At 35.9% G+C, this 17,434-nt stretch overlaps 1 protein-coding gene across 1 annotated transcript in view; it reads left to right on the top strand.

Moving 5' to 3' along the window:
• The window catches only part of ZSWIM6 (zinc finger SWIM-type containing 6), a 105,440-nt gene that overhangs the window by 33,891 nt on the left and 54,115 nt on the right, over positions 1 to 17,434 (top strand). Inside the window, 3 exon segments of the mRNA XM_032213644.1 lie at positions 7,410 to 7,766; positions 14,409 to 14,557; positions 17,095 to 17,245. Of these exon segments, the coding sequence (XP_032069535.1) occupies positions 7,410 to 7,766; positions 14,409 to 14,557; positions 17,095 to 17,245 (657 nt within the window).

Below are 17,434 nucleotides of genomic sequence, written 5' to 3'. Positions count from 1 at the left end.
GGGCTGTAGCAAGAAATACCCTATTGTGCAGAATGGAAATAATGCTTATTGAATTTATAGTTGATACTTTTTGATCAGTGAATCTAACTGCTGTCATATTGTATTTATTGGAAGGCAAACAGGAGTGATTTGATTATAATCAAGATAATTACTTTAGGCTATGTTTGTGTGCATGTATATAAATATGTGTGTGTGTATGAAGAAATATTTGTGAAGCTATAAATTAAATAAACATTAAATAAACATTTTGTTTTAAATCCGTTTGGCTTAATGAAGATGCATGAATATTGTATTTTGAAGGACACATGAGGTGTTGGTAGTTGGCCAGCATGAAGTCTGAGGGGGGTGGGCAGTTCAAAAATGTAAACAATAAATAAAATAAGTAAGCAGTGGTAAATTTGTGCTTAATTTTTCCAGTGTGAAAGGTGCAATTATTAACTGTTGCAACAATACCCAAAAAACTTATGTGTGAATTTTTAAATGAATCTATAGGCTGATGAAGGAAAATGTAGACCTAGTCTGGTATATTAACCAGACATTAAGGCAGACATGAGAACCAGTTTGGTTTAGTGGTTAAAGCATCGGACTAGTAATTAGGAGAGTGTAAATTCTACTCCTGCCTTGGGCACAAGCCAACTGGTTGACCTTGGGCTAGTCATTCTCTCAGTCCTAGGAAGAAGACAATGACAAACCACTTTGAAAAACCTTGCCAAGAAAACTGCAGGAACTAGTCCAGGCAGTCTCCAGGAGTAAAAAGACACACACACAAGTCAAACATATGTAATTATGTATGTTATACAATCATCTTACCATTTGCCTCCACCAACAGTATTCGGAGTAACTGAAACAGAGAATTGATGGGAATGTACTTCTTTCTTGATGTTGAAATGATTTGTTCTGGTTTGTTTTTTGGTGGAAGGAAGCAAACCATAGTCCATTGTCTGCATGAGAGACTCATCTCTCTCTTCCTTTTTCTAGTCACAATTTTTAAAATACTGTATGGTTTGTGTATCTGAGTTCATTTCATATCCAGGGAACAGTTCTAGGCATCAGTGATATTCCATGAAGCTGGATGGGGGAGAAAATAGAATTATATTTGCTATCCATTTACTTCATTTCGTGAAAATGTCCTTCTTTTGAGGGCTTTTTTTTTTTTAACCAAAGCAATATCACACTCATCTTCAGCCTCATATATCCTGATTATTTTGGATCTTACTCTTTTCTAATGACTTGCTCAGTGATGTTGGCAATTGCACTTTGAAACATCTAGAAGACATCAGGTTGTGCTTTGTTAATGTCTGATTATGCAGCTTTTGCCTATTAATTCTTACAGTGCAAGAGATTTCAGCTACTTGTCCATGAAGACATTGTGCAGCTAAATGTTTTACCTCTATACAAACATAAATAATTATCTTAGGGTTTGTGGGATGCTTTAATATGGTTAATTGTAGCACAAGATGTCTCCATTTCATAATATAGAAAGGGATTGCTAGTAAAGCTGAGAAAGTTATAATGGCTTGAGTTTTAGAAATTTCATTTAGAAAGCTTTAAAATGGTTTTTTTTTTGGTAGCTTTTTGTGGTTAGTTCAGCCAGTTGTAATTGATGATATCTGGCTCCTCCTCCCCCTTAATTCCTGCCCAATACAATTTAACTTATTTGTGCTCTCTCTCAAGAAAAAGGAAGGAAGGAAAGGGAAGGAAAACCAAACCAATTCCAGGTGAAAATGTTGGTTTTTAGTCAGTGTCATTCATTTATGTGTGTGTGTGTGTGTGTGTGTGTGTGTGTGTGTACGTATGTACGTGTATGTATGTACACACACACACACACATCAAATGAACTTAGTAGTTTTCCAGGTTTTTGGCATTGGGAAAGGAATGTGTTTGTATAGTACATTTTTGAATTAGACACGAGTAATATTTTTAGGCTCTGCGATGCTGTTTTTGTTTTGAGTGTTACTTTCTTATTATTTGAGACCATATTCAAATTGCAAGGCAGAAAAATTTAATTTTGATCTAAAGTGCTCATATATGCTGAACACCATCTTGAAACAATACTGATAAGCAAGCCATTTTGCGGTATGGGGAGCAGATTGCAAGGAGTAATGGGAAAGGGAAGACACAGAGGAGATCATTTTGAGTAATGCCACTTAGATGTTCATAATATCTGAATAAACAAGCAATGAACAGTGTATTATGTGATGGCTTTAAATATACATGTTAGTAAGGTAGCAGATGCTTTCATTCTAAAATTGACATGTAAAATAGAAGTCTTTCGCAGCAGGGTGCACCTTTATCTGTGACTTCCTCGCACATAATGAATAGTTAATTTATGCTGTATGGTCCACAAGAGACTGGAGAGAGATGAAAAGTGGGGGCATTTTGGCTACCAGAGCCAGCAGGATGTGCTGAGATATGCTCTTAATGGAAGCATATCCAAGGATGTTTGAGGGGTGGGGGGCAGGAAGGTTGGAACTAGTTTATAAAGCAGATTGCTCATCTGTTACACTGTATTAAATTCAAATTACTGCAAAGGACAAGCAGAAATTTGTTCATGTTGCAATAAAACATACCGGCAGGCAGTTTTTAACCATCTCTTCTTGCAAGGAAGGAATCTCTGGTGGAATTTACACTTTTCAGTCATCTCATTCAGTGACTAGGTTACAAAGTTACTGTCTAGTGTCACTTTCATAATTAGTCAATGTCCATTTGTCAACCCCCCTCTCCCAAACCCTCTACTTTTCAAGCAGTGTTATCTACTGAGAGAAAATAACTGAGTATTAGATGTTTTATCTCCCCTTCTTCAGCCTCGATTGGGAGAGGCTGACTTATTTATCATGAGGAGAAAACAAGTGACATATTTGTAGTTTCAAATAAACATTTCCCTGAAAACATCCCCTCCCCATTTCTAAAGAGTAATGTAGTTTTACAGACATGTGTTTAAACTATGTAACCAAATGGTGACCCTGGATGGAACTAAACAAACAAAGGAAATGTTTGAGGCTCTTGATGGCTTCCACAATTCTTATCGGTAAAGACAGGCTTTGACTACTCAATAAACAGGAAAAGAGGATAAGGGTCTGTAGTAACTTAAATCCAACAGTCTGCTTTGGGGTTGTTGGGTTCCATAAGGTTTTGAGGCACATGAGCTCATTTCAGTAGCATGTTAATAAAACTTCTACTGATAATCACAAAATGGCTGTTGGTGAGAGGCATTGCCAGAGACAACAAGTTTGGCACATACCTTTCATGCTTACTGGTGTGACATTTGTCCTCTGTCACTCTGACCCACACAACAAGTATAAGGTAGGGATTAAAGTGTTTGCATGAAGTCCCTAAAGAATTCAAATTCTTATGAGACCATGGAATTCATTGCATGATTTTGGATAGGTTACTTTTGCTGGTCCTAATCCACTTTCAAGATTGTTGTAGAAATAAAATTAATAGATTACTCCCTGTAGACTACCGAGAAAAGGTGGGATACAAATAAATCCTGTATTATATGCCTAATTGCTTCCTTAATTTACATGATGCAGGTAACAATGAAAAGCAGTGGGTACCATGCTGACATACTGTAGCCTAGTTTTCATGGAGTTAGCAAATATTTAATTTTACAGCAAGACTCTACTGGAAGTAAAAAAAAAACATCAAATGCTCCCACATGTGAAATTCCTTATCTCTATTGTCTAGATAAGGTACTATTTGAGAATAATATTTTTTTAACAAAATAGCATATGTAATCTAAAAATACTAAAAAAAGGGAAATAGACCTTGATTATTCCAGATACAGGAAAATGTAAAAGGGATACACTTTGAATGTGAATTTAAGGGGAGGAAATACATGAGTGCCTTTGATACGTCTGTTTTGTATATGATTCATTTATTGAGGTGGCTGATCATTTATCTCTGGTTTTGCCCCTGATATTGCTTCAGGGGTAAGGTAGTATAAATTGTTCAAATTTGCTCTCTACAGAAGACTGTTAGTATCTTGCTAAAACAGATCACAGCTTGAACAGGATATGCGTTAAGGGAATAATTGTGATCTTATTGGAAAATCCTTGAAGGGGAAATCTGTCTCTCTCTTTTTTTACAACTATTAATTAAAGGCCACTTTTAAAAGGAAACTTTCAGAACTATAGTTTGAAAGAGTTAACTGGGATTACTTTGGTTCATGAGGCCAAAACATAGCAGATAGAGCATAATATGATTCTTAATTACCTTTAAAATATATTATAGAGCCCTCCTGGATATAGAGACTCCATCCACCTTAATTCTCTTTGCTGTGTGAGGGTGGCGAATGTTAATGTACTTTATAGCAAATTAGTATTTTATGACTGGTAGTGCCTAGCACACAGTCATTTTATGAGTAGGCAAGTCTCTCATGGTAGCCATTTGGTGAGCGTATCCATGGTATACTTTTTAAAAAAAGATCTAGTCCAAAAACATTACCTACTCCATTTTGCCTTGTTTTTTTTTTCAAAATACATACCTGTTCAAATGAGGTAGTAAGATTTGTGGCAAAACATATACTTTGGAAGCAATTTTTTTCCGGATCAGTCTCAGGCATAGGAGGGAATACTGTGTGATCGTTTCTCAACCCCAGCAATTTTAAGATATATAGACTTCATCTCCCAGAATTTCCTGGTCATCTGGGTCAGTCTGGATCTTGAAGTTGAGGTAGGATAGTGCATACTTTGTAGCTTTTCTTTCTTGTGCCATTTCCTGCTGTGGGTTTTGGCAAAACCTTCCTGCTGTCTTGATTGGAAATGTAATAATTGTTAGAGGAGATTACAATAAATAATACATTATTCCAAAGTAAAAAAAGAGTAATGGTCAGAACTAAAAGATTACCTGCATTATCTATGACAAATTTGGTTTTTCTTATGGTCCTCAGCATTTCTTTTCATTAGGGTAATTATTGGAGCTGCCGGGAAACCACTGTATTCAGCAGTGAAATGTCACTATGGTGGAAGTGAAAAATACTAATTGTATTTTGTTAAATCACCTCAAACATTGAGACTAGTGCAGATGCCATGAATCTCCCTATTGTAAAAGATGCAAGTAATCTTTACTGATTTTTCTTGCCTTCTCACTCATCCTTGCTCTGCCCCAAATCTAATCAAGCATAAAAGTTGATGAGGAGCTGAAAGAGATGGAATTGTGTGTTTCTTTGTGTATGTGGGCCTATGAATTGTAGTCTTTACATTCACTGAGAGAAACTGGTCATACATAGAATTCTTTCCATCAGTATCTATCACATGAGTAATTTTTTTCCAGAGATATATTTTAAAAAATCTAAGCCTGTGAATTCTGATATCAAAATTGTGTTTTAAAAAGAAATAATTACATGTACTGATAATTGGAAAAAAAAATAGTTCATTGTCAAAAGGTATTTATTAAAGAATCATATGCGTTTACATGCAGAAGATAGTTTTGCTTTTATTAAGTATGGTACTATATTTGAGAAATATTTTTTTGTTGAAGCCTGTTGGGGGAATGGGTTGATTCTCACTGATTTTATAGAATTGTGTTCATTCCGAAAATGAGTCCATGTGTCATTATCAAGCTAAAGTATTTTATTTATTTTGTTTTATTTTATTTTATTTTTTTATTTTATTTTTTATTTACCATTTTTTTCCATTTTAATTTCTCTTAACTAATACTAATATACATTTGCAACAAAGCACTCCCAAAATTACTTGTGCTGATTAATTTGCAGTCTAATCTCTGATACAACAGTTTTACTTGGCACTATAACTGGATATATTAGAAATGCATTTTAATGTAAAGCTGTGGTCTCAAACAAAATTACAAAGAAATCCTTTAGAAATTATTAAATATACAGGAAAAAATGATGCAAAATATTTTATGCTTATAAACTGCTCGCTAATGATCCTTGTTGATCTTCATGATTTTTTTTTTTAAACTTATCAGCTGTATTTTTCTTAATATGTCTGGTCATCATGGGTATTTTATATGTCATAGGTATTTATATGTCATACTGAGAAAGAGGTGGACCAACATATTTGAATGCTCCCTACACGAACAGTAACACATAAAAGCATTCTACAGGTAGTTCTCATTCAGCGGCCACTTTCAATTATGATTATGGTGAACAAGAAGGCTTCTAACCATTCCTTGCAGTTGCAGCTGGAGCAGCATCTCTGCAATCATGTTTGTTTGTTTGTTTATTGGATTTATATGCCACCCTTGTCCCAAAGAGAAGGAATGTGATCGTGAATCCGGCTCTTGGCGAATGGCTCGCAATTACAAGAATCACAGTACCCTGTAGTCACATTATCATCATTTGCAACCTTCACTGCTGGCTACCAGCAAGCACAGTCAATGGGAAAGCCAGCAGGAAGTTTCAAATGGTGATCATGGGATGTTGTGCCTAACAGCTATACAGGGCAACTGGAATTACCATTGTTTAAGTCAGCATGGTCGTGTGATGTTGGTCTTTACAACTACATTGCTTAGTGACAGTTATTTGGACTGCTTATGTAAGAATTGGATGTCCATCAGAGAACAATGGGCTAAAACAATACTATTCCAACAAACTTATTCTCTGCATGAGACTAGTTTATTTCCTAACTAGAAACATTCAAAAGTGCTTGTTCTTGAAGCTGTTCCACAACAGCTGTTGTGATGTCTCCGCTGGGTGGTCAAACTTTTAGTTTGAGAAAGAGTAGCAAGATTAACAGAAGAAGGGGATCTAAAAGCCCATGAAAAGAGAATATGTGATAGAAACGAGTAAAAGATTCATAGAGTAGAAATATTAGGATGTCACACAGCAATATAACTTTAAAAAGTTGTATATAGAAGTCTGTTTTATTTATTCTAGATCTGTGTGCATCAAATGAATACACTCACTGGGATTTGGGAATCCATATAGCTTCCTCCAGAGTGTAGCCTTAATGCAGTCTTTATGATAGTACACTAAGAGCTGAGAAGAAAAGCAGTTTCCTGAATAATTTCCATCCCTATTGTTTTGACATTTTTCATGTGTGAGCACAGCATTGGGTTTAAAAATAAATAGAGGCACTAAAATGTTGTCAGATTCCATTGATGGAAGCTTCCAGCTACCATTTGCAATAAGTAGTGCTGGAAGTTGTTATTGTGCGGGTTCTAAAGTAATGCAAATTCAGTATTTTGGTGTATGAATGCCTGTTTCCTGTTTTTTTCTGTAGTCATCATCTACCACAGTTACCACTTTGTTCATGTAGAACTATTTACCGGTATATATAAGTGTTTTTAAAGTGACTTTAGTGGCTGCTGCTAAAGACCACAGTTGCTGTCTAAGATGGTGAATTCTATTTAAGTGCATTCGGCTTATCAAACTTTGCTTGCTTAAAATAGTAAACACACATTTTGCTGATTTTTAAAAATGACTATTTTCTTCTGATGAACAGGTTTCCACCTGAGCGGTACCGTGACTGAACCTGCCATGCAATCCGAGCCAGAAACTGTTTGCAATGTGGCTATCAGCTTTGATCGTTGCAAGATTACCTCAGTGACCTGTAGCTGTGGAAACAAAGACATATTTTACTGTGCCCATGTTGTGGCCCTTTCTTTATACCGGATCCGCAAGCCAGATCAGGTCAAACTGCATCTTCCCATTTCAGAGACTCTTTTTCAAATGAACAGAGACCAACTGCAAAAATTTGTACAGTATTTGATTACAGTGCACCATACTGAAGTTTTGCCAACGGCTCAAAAACTTGCAGATGAAATCCTTTCTCAGAATTCAGAGATCAATCAAGTTCATGGTGAGTTAGTTTTTTTTTTCTCCAGTGCTTGCTCCAGAATCCTTTTCTTTCTCCCAGGAAAGTACTTCAGTTTAATCCTATTAATACTGTATTTCCGTAAGCTTTTTGGACTTCCTTTCATGTTCTCTCTCCAAATATGTTTAGAACAAATGACACTTTTAGCCTGTTAGTTTAATTAGGCAATGTGCAGAAAGCTAACTGAAAACTGGGAAAGACTGCCTGTTCTTGCAGAAAAGACTGTAGTTCCATTCATGTATTGTAGTGCATGAATCACATTGAGCAGTGCTGTCCCTCTAAATATCATGCTTGTGATGTCAAATAAAAGAGAGGTATGAAATGAGATGGTCTGATGAGGCCTTCAGATATACAGTAGGTTATAGGCTTAGACTTGCATTATCAGAATTTTTATGTGCATGTGCAGGTTGGATAAAGCTGTCAGGAACAAGTTGTATAAGGGTCTAATGACATGTTTCCACGGAGAACAACAGCCACATTGAGAAAAGATATCAATGATTTATTTTATCTCAAATCTAACAAGGGGACCCATAGAGACTGTTAAGAAAATGTAATATCTACCATTAATAACTTGTCAGAAGAACAACAGAATTATTTTCTACTTACTTAGATGGTTATTGCTTAAAGAAACACGAGTTTCATTTTTTTTTGGGGGGGGGGTTAATTCAGTGTCCAGCTGAGTAACTCTCCCACTTGTAGATGATCAACATATTTCTAATTGAAATGTTATATGACAGAAAACTACTTGATTGACAGGAAACCCTAACCCTGAAAGCATTTAGAAAGGTGATATGAGGATTAGGCTATATATAATCAAGAATGCATAATTGAAAGTAGGAGAGGAATATCCTTTCCTTCCCCCCCCCCCCCAAGAAAGGTGAAATATGTTATGTGGTGTAATCATTCCTTCCACGGGAATTTGGACAAGCAGCTTTGTTGAAACATCTGAACAATATGTCAGGATGTATTTTTGCTACTTATTGTTTTAACCATTTATTGTTAAAATGAACAAGAAATTTAAGCAAGCAAGCAAGCAAGCAAACAAACAATTGTTGCTTGATCGCCAACATCTACAAACGGGAAGAATTAACATTTGACTCTACAGTATACTAGTAGATGTGTCCCAAGATGATTCATGTATTGTGCAAGCTAAGTTAGACAATATAGTGATGTCCAAATTTCTGCTGAATTAGTGTATATAAATTGCTTGCTGCATGGAGTAACTGCAAGCCTGAGGGTGTGCGCTTTAAAAGCCATGTGATGAAGATGCTGCTTTGAATGCTTTGCCCAATCCTACCATGTTGCTGTCCTTCAATAATCAGCGACTCCACCACTTTTCCAGGAGTTCAAAGACAATATATAAAGATTTGGACAGACCATGAGCAAGTCCCTTTGGTAGCCTAGGATGCAGTTCATTTGGCCTGAAAATTTCAATGGATGTGAAGTAAATAGATACTTCAGTCAAGCTTTAGTCTTGGTCTTTCAAGACTTGAGCATCCATTTAATTTTTCAGATGTGCAACATGAAAAAGTATATGTGATAGTTTCAAATTTGGCTAATACCTCTTCCTCCTCCCCCCACTCATCCCTGTAATTTCTAGCATTTTTTTCAGGAGAGGACAAGGTTTCTTTGCCAATATGAATATTTGGTTATAAATAGGAAGTTGGTAGTTTGTGATTAGAACTGACATGAGCCATGCTAATATCGATCTTTGGAAATGCCTACAGGTTAGATCATAGATTAAATGTCCTTAGAATGCATACATTCTAAGTAAAGATTTGAGTAAAGAGCAGATTCCAATTTTATGTAATGTAACTGGGACTAATTTAATATGGCACCCAAAAATGAATTATTTACTTTCACGGAATTATAAAATTGAAAGTTGCCATTTAAAGTATTGAATCCAAACCCCAGCATCCCAGATGGTATCTCTTTGGCCTTCAATTAAAAACATGCAAGAAAGGGAAGCCCACCTGCCCCCCTTCCTTTACCTGATTCTACTATTACTAGAACAATAAAAGATTTGTTTTTGAGAAGTCCATGCTGACTCCTGGTTTTTCTGAAGATGTTTATGGATTCATTTCTTTGTAGTCCGCTTTAGAAATTTCCTAGGTACAATCAAATTAATTTTTCCAATTTGCTAGGTCTTTTTCTTTTGGAAAATAATGGATAATATCCAGTCATCAGGCACTTCATCTCTTCTCCAGGATTTCTCAGAGATAATACATAAGGAATTGGGCAGATGATAACTAGTTTTTTTAGCAAGCCACGATGGAATTAATTTGGTCATGGAAATTTAAATTCACTCAGAGTAAATCCCTGACTAGGTTTCTCCCAGTTTCAAGCTTTAGTTCTGCCCAAAATTTCTTGGCAGCACTAACATAGTCTTGTGTTAGGGAGAGCTGAACCAAAATAGTGTTTCTTTGTTACTAATATTTTACAATGTTTATTTGACTGCTAGTAAACTGATTCTTTTCATTTGCCTTATATAAAGGCATGTATAAAGGCTTTTCTTTCCCCTCAGCAGCCTTTCCTGAGCTCAGCTCATTATGAATTCAACTTTCCTGACACACCTCTGCTGTTCTGCTTTACCTGTCTATACTCTTTCTTTGTGATCTATTCTTACTTATATCCATTTCCTATACTATATGTACTGTGTCCTTTCTTGCTTTCTGCCTTTCAGTTGCTTGTGTATCTAACCTTCAAAGAGAGGTGTGTGTGTATATATATGTTTTTACGCATGAAGCTACATTGGCTTCTTTTGCTGTCACTTTTGCTTTCATTATAATTTTTTTATTATTTTTTAACTTTAATACCTCTAATATGGACCTGCGAGTTTCTTGAGCTTCTCTTCCTGTTGGCTTCAGGCACCGTAGGATCTTATTCCCTAACTCAGAGCAGGTTTTATTTGAATTTGATTTTGCATTTGGTCATGGTCACTTTTCTTAAAATCAAGAGTTTTGGCTTGAAATGATAACATTCAATCAACTTTGAAGTCTGCCTCCTCCTCTACTATGCCCTTGATGGGTAGATATAAGCAAATCTTGATGGAAAGAATCTCACAACATTCTTGACAAACTGTGACATTGCAGCATCTCAGAACTAGAAAGCTAGCTAGTAAGCATGTGAGGGATAACTAATGTTTTCCATTATATATCAAATATTATTAGTTGTCTTAAGTTGGAGGTTTAGAGTATGTGTTCACTGTTTAAGCTTTTAGGAAACATTTGTTCCTTGTGGTTAAGAGGGATAACTTGGAGGTGTGGTTTTCTCGATGCTACATATTATCATATATGGTGGACCTGCCAAAAGGTTAAGCAGAAATGATTTAAACTGTTAAAAGTTAGTTCAGTAAGAAGAAGCTAAGGTCAATGTAGAATGTCATTAATTTCTTTATCTCTTTTTTCTCAATAGATTTTAGACTCTGTTAGTTAAAAATCCATACCGTGTACGGGTTCTGGGAAGTCGGGGGGGGGAAGGAGGAGGAGGGTTGGGGGGGTGGAGGGAGGGAGGGGCACACACACAAAAAAATTGTACTTCAACGTCTTAATGATTGACAAATGACGAAATATTTGTGTGCTTTTTTTTTAAAGAAATAAAATAAATATTTGTCACAAAAAAGAGGGATAACTTGGAGAAACAGAGCAAGTCAGGGAAGTATGAAGATGACTTTTCAGTATTATTACCAACTCTTCAGCCATTAAAAGATTTCCTGGAGTCTGGCTGTCCTGGTTGTCAACTGCAGATATGTTGATTAGATGTTTGATGTCATCTAGCAAAAGTATTCTGTCACAGTCTCTTGGCTTTAATTATTCCATTTTCAAAATATATGTTATAATTCAAATCATTTGAAATTATTATTTAAAATAATAGAAAACTCATTCATTTAGAAGAAAAATTATGAAAGGTTCATCAGTTTGATACTTGCTGTAATAAAAGCATGCATACACTTTTGATACACCTTATTTTTTCTGGAATTTTCTGAGCCAGCAACTCTTTTTCATCAGAAGTTGTTATTGTGGGAAAAATAGGAGAAGTACTGTTCTCAGATAGTCAAGTGTTGCCCCTTCCTGGTTTTTAAAGAGTAATGCCATTTTTAGGAAGGCATTCACACAACAGGCAAAATAAATGATAGAAAGTGCTGTTTCCTATATTTGCCTACTTTAATTTTTACCAGATTTAAAAAAAACATTTTAGCCTGCTTATTTAACATTTTAATTTTTCCATTGATTTTAAATCGTAATTCTGAAGAATCTCCCAAACTAAAACACCCCTGATTAAAAGCAAATATAAAAACAGCAAAACAAAAGACCTATGGTAAATAATAAAGAACAACATAATAACAGTAAAGTACCGAGAATAATAGCCACAGACAGGGCCACTTTGTTATTCTCTAATACTGATGAACCACAAGTAGTTTTTCTTGAGAGCTATGTACTCGGTGGCTCAATTCTGGTTAGAAAAAGTAGCTAGAAAAGGAAACTACATAGGAACCCTTCACATATGCAGTACTGTAAAATGCATTTGAAACATATTAGAAACCTGTGCATTTTATTAGATGATTATTGACAAAAATATCCTGCTGCATTGTATTATCAGATGCAGTTTCTCAGTGGTCTTCAAAGGTATGAATACAATATGTATATTTAATATATTGCAAGAATCTTGAAAGTGATAAGGGTGTGAGTTACTCTTGTGACTAGACATACCCAGTTACCCTGCAACTGTTTATCATGTTTTAGCTCCATCCCGCTAATCAATTTTGTTGCTCTTCTCTGCACTCTTTCTAGAGTCTCAACATCTTTTTTGTAACAAAGTGACCAAACTAATGCAGTATTCCAAGTATGATCTTACCAAAGCAGTGTTCAATTTTAGCCTGTTTTGTCCCATCCAAAGCCCAATAGTGTTCAGATATTTGAGATTTCCAATTGTCTCCAACTTACCCAATTAAATGCCACCTTACTCCAAACTATAAAGTGACCTCTTCGAACAGTTCAAGAGAAAGATGGAAAAGATCAAGCCCTATTAAGCCAACCTCCCCTCCTCCTCCTCCTCCCTATCCCCTGACTGGAATTGCCTGATAATGAAGGACCAGTGCCATATAGTGCCTGTAGCCCTCATAATATTTCCAGAAGGAATGCTTGCTGTTGAGAAGTCTCATATGGTAGGAAGGATATATTACCTCCTCCCCATCCTGACATAGCGCCTTGACCCGAATAACCAGTACTATTTTGGTTCCATGTCTGGACCTGATCCCAGGCTGAAAAGGCTCCAGAAAAATCTGCTTTCTTAATGGTGCCGCAATTGACCCTCACCATCTTTTCAACAGCCTTCTCCAAAAATAGAAATTGAAGACTGCATGATAGTTATTTAGTGTAGCTAGATCCAGAAAATGCCTTTTGAAGAGAAGGCATATTACAGTCTCCTTCAAATTGGGGAGGGGATGCCCTCCCCTACATGGCATTGACTAGTTTCCTAATACAAGAAGTCATACCTCTTCTGCCTCAAAGAAGGGGCCTGGATAGAAAGTACTTGCCTCCCTTATTGGAATCTTTAGGCTGCAAGAGACCCCAGATAATTAATGACATTGCCTTAATCATCACAGTGGGTCTCAACCTTCCTAATACTGCGACCCTTTAATACAGTTCCTTATATTGTGGTGACCCCCATTGTAAAATTATTTTATATTTTCTGTAGTTTTTTAAAAAAATGTGTTTTCCAATGGTCTTAGGTGACCCCTGTGAAAGGGTCATTCAACCCCCAAAGGAGTCGCGACCCACAGGTTGAGAACCGCTGCTTTAGACCCTACACATGAAGATTCAAGGCTTGGGGGAATCTGGTTTTATCGGTAAACTGCTATGCAAGTAGTTATCTTATTCCTCCCAAAAAGTGACTTGACTACCTTGAACAGTGTTTCTGATTTACTAGCCATCCACACTACATAGGGAGGACATAAGATAGAAAGATAGAAGTTATTGTATAAGGTCAGATTATTTATTCATTTATATATTTAAAGATTTGTGGGGCAACATGTACGCAGCTCACAACAATAATAAAACTGCAAACTATAAAACCATAAAACTAAAAAAATAAAATTAAACCCTTCCACCCAAATCCTGGTGCCCCAATCATCTTCTAGGATGCTTCAACAACTATCCATATGCTCCCACGACACTGTTGCAGTGCTGGGTAAATATCAGGTCTTGATGGACTTCCAGAAAGGGACTGCCAGATCACTGGGGCCAGGATGTTCCACAGAGTAGGGGCAGACTTGGGATTTATCAGACTTAGGAGCCTTTAAATTTCAGAAGCTGAAGACTGAGCATGGAATTTGTGTGCAAAGCACACATTTTGCCAGTGAGTAACGATACCTATATGTCATAGAGGGCTATTGCTCCAGTTTTCTCTTAGCCACTGACATAATAATCTAAAGCTGTGCACACATAGGTTCCTTTAGAGTGCTAAATATGCACAGAATTTTACCATCATATCAGTGCTTAATATCAGTGCATACATAATAGGTGTAATCAATCATCAATAACTGTCATTTTAGGTGGGAACAACTGGATCCTCATGTATTGGTAAAAAGATTTAAGTCATCATATAGCCTTTGTTTCTACTGTGTAGGTGCCCCTGATCCTACAGCAGGAGCGAGTATAGATGATGAAAACTGCTGGCATTTGGATGAAGAGCAAGTTCAGGAACAAGTTAAACTCTTTCTTTCCCAGGGTGGATACCATGGATCAGGGAAACAGCTCAATCTGCTTTTTGCAAAGGTATGTTAGAAGGGATATTTTTTTCATTTTGACAGAATGCTTTTTTACCTTTCGTTCTTATGTTGACTTCACGATGTTTAGCCTCTTAGTAATGTTCCCACTACATTTCTTGGGCTGGTACCATCTGGATTTCTTGGGCTACATTTTTCAGAATTCTCCACCATTTGAAGATTTTAAGGTACAGAAGAAGATTACTTGATGTCATTAGTAAACAGTTTCTTTGGGAAAAATACAAATCAACATGGCCAAAACCCAACCAAACAAATCTGTTGAATTTTTAAATGTCATTGCTTTGACATGCATGGATAATAGTATGCCCCCCCCACCCCACCCCAAGCACACACAGTATAAAAGGAGTATACAATAGGAAATACAAAGCAAAGTGACTGGTATCTTTTTATAACTTAATGTCATATGTTACATCTTACAATTGTTTAAAAGAAAATTGGGAAATCTGTACTGCCATGGGACAATGGTTACTTAATGTAAGGAATGATAGAACATGAAGTAAGGAACTTTGCAAATACTTCTGTTGTTTCTTGAGCAGTGGGATGGAATCTGTAGTAAATTGACACCTTTTGGTTGATCTGTTTTGCATGTTTCATTATCAGAATTATACACAAACTGCATAGGGAGTTAGAAGCATAGAACAAACTGAAACTTGTGGTAGAAGATTAGAATGTTTTTAGTCAAGGGTAGTACTGGTATGATTGGCATGGTTCAAAGTGAAATGTTGAAATGTATGAATTTAAAGCTAAAGCCAGTTCAATGCAAAGTTGGAAAATAGTAATAAGAATAGCACTTAGACTTATATACCACTTCACAGTGCTTTACAGCCTTCTCTAAGAGGTTTACAGAGTCAGCATATTGCCCCAGCAATCTGGATCCTCATTTTACCAACCTCGGAAGGATGGAAGTTTGAGTCAATCTTGAGCCAGTCAGGATTGAATTCCTGGCTGTAGGCAGAGTTAGCCTGCAATACTGCATTCTAACCATTGCACCACCATGGCTCTTAAATATCAGAATAACAACTTATTCTGTCTTTGGTATTTCTGAATCAGTGTGTGCCTTGGAAGTAAAATAGGGCACCTTTAGCATCAGACAAACATGAAACAATCAACCTGCTAAGTTTTCTAATAATTGTATTGTATTGATAAGATAATAACTGTGCTTTATAATTGAAGTACTATAGCCAGTCAATGGAACAATTATAAGTTTGTGCCTCTCTGAATTTTTACAATGCTGGTGGTTCTTCTACCTTGCATTTCTCCTTAAATTTGTTCTTTGAATGATCAGTAAAATCTTTGGTGTCTATAGTAATTTGGGAGGGGAAAAGTAAATATTTTAAGCATCTTTATTAAGAGTGTGTGTGAATTTTATTTCCAAAGTGTTCATAAGAACCTTGGACTATAGAATACACTCCTCTCATGCTGAAGGTGTGCAAAGTGTACCACTGTGTTCTGTAAAGAATGGTTTTTGCAATATGGTACATTTGAATTACCATGCTTTATTTTCTCCAAAATTGTGGGATTTTCAAGTTAGTTTATTATGCTTTTGTATTTATACTGAACTACATAGGAATTTGCTAATATATCCATGCTCCCTAATTGACAAGAGAAAAAATTGGCATGTTAAAACTATGTCTTCTTTGTTCCCTTTATTAGAGATGTTTAGAAGTGTAGCTTCTTTTTAGAATTAAATACTATCAACTCCTCCTGTCCAGTGAATTAATTTTGTATATGGTGATGTGGCACTCAGAGTGTACACTCATTTATCCCACTCATGCTTTTGTCTATCATCATGTTAATATTTACTTCTTCTTCTCCTTAAATGCCAAGGACAACAGCTCTAAGCTAGAGGAACATCAGTTTGAATGCATTTATTATTTTCTTTTTAATGTTTTTATTGAAGTTTTTAATATTTTTAAATTTAAATTAATAATTTCCCCGCTTCCAGTCTCTACATTTTTGATATCAGACAAGATAAGACAAGATAGCATTTTCTCAATATTGGGCTACTTCATAATAAAAAAATCTGTTCTTCATTGTATAAATACTTACTTTTTAAAACATTGTGTACTTGCAATACTTATTGTTGGTATGAATTGGCACTATTGATTGTTCAGATGTAATCCCATGTTTCCACTGACCTCTCCCTTGCCCCTGGCAATTCTTCATTTGTCTCCAGAAGTTGTGAATGCCCCCAACACTGGAAGTTTTTAAGAAGTTACTGGATAACCATTTGTGTGAAGTGGTGTAGGGTTTCCTGCCCAAGCGGGGTTGGACTAGAAGACCTCCAAGGTCCCTTCCAACTCTGTTATTCTGTTCTATTCATATATTATTTCATTAGTTTTATATATATATATATATATATATATATATATATATATATATATATATATATATATATATATATACACACACACACACATATATATATATATATATATATATATATATATATATATATACATACATACATACATACATACATACATACATACATACATACACTAAACTACATGTTTTATATTGTAGGTGCGAGAGATGTTAAAGATGAGAGACTCAAACGGTGCTCGTATGCTGACACTGATAACAGAACAGTTCATGGCTGACCCACGGCTGTCACTTTGGAGGCAACAAGGAACTGCAATGACAGACAAATACAGGCAGCTGTGGGATGAACTAGGTAAATCCAAATAATTTTGCCAAATCTTTTAACAAATCTGAAATGAAGGAAATATTAAGTGTTTTGAGTATCCTTGGTTCTTGTCAATAGAATTTGTATTTGTTGCCAGATTTTGGGATTATGGTAACCTGGGAACTTGTTTTCATAGGCAAAATTAGTGCATTTTTGCAAAAGCCGAGGATGTACAGC

The sequence above is a fragment of the Thamnophis elegans genome, chromosome 3, assembly GCF_009769535.1.
Source record: "Thamnophis elegans isolate rThaEle1 chromosome 3, rThaEle1.pri, whole genome shotgun sequence".
Taxonomy (NCBI): Eukaryota; Metazoa; Chordata; class Lepidosauria; order Squamata; family Colubridae; genus Thamnophis; species Thamnophis elegans.
The sequence above is the reverse complement of the archived record's forward strand: the minus strand, read 5'-3'. Positions and strand labels throughout refer to the sequence as shown.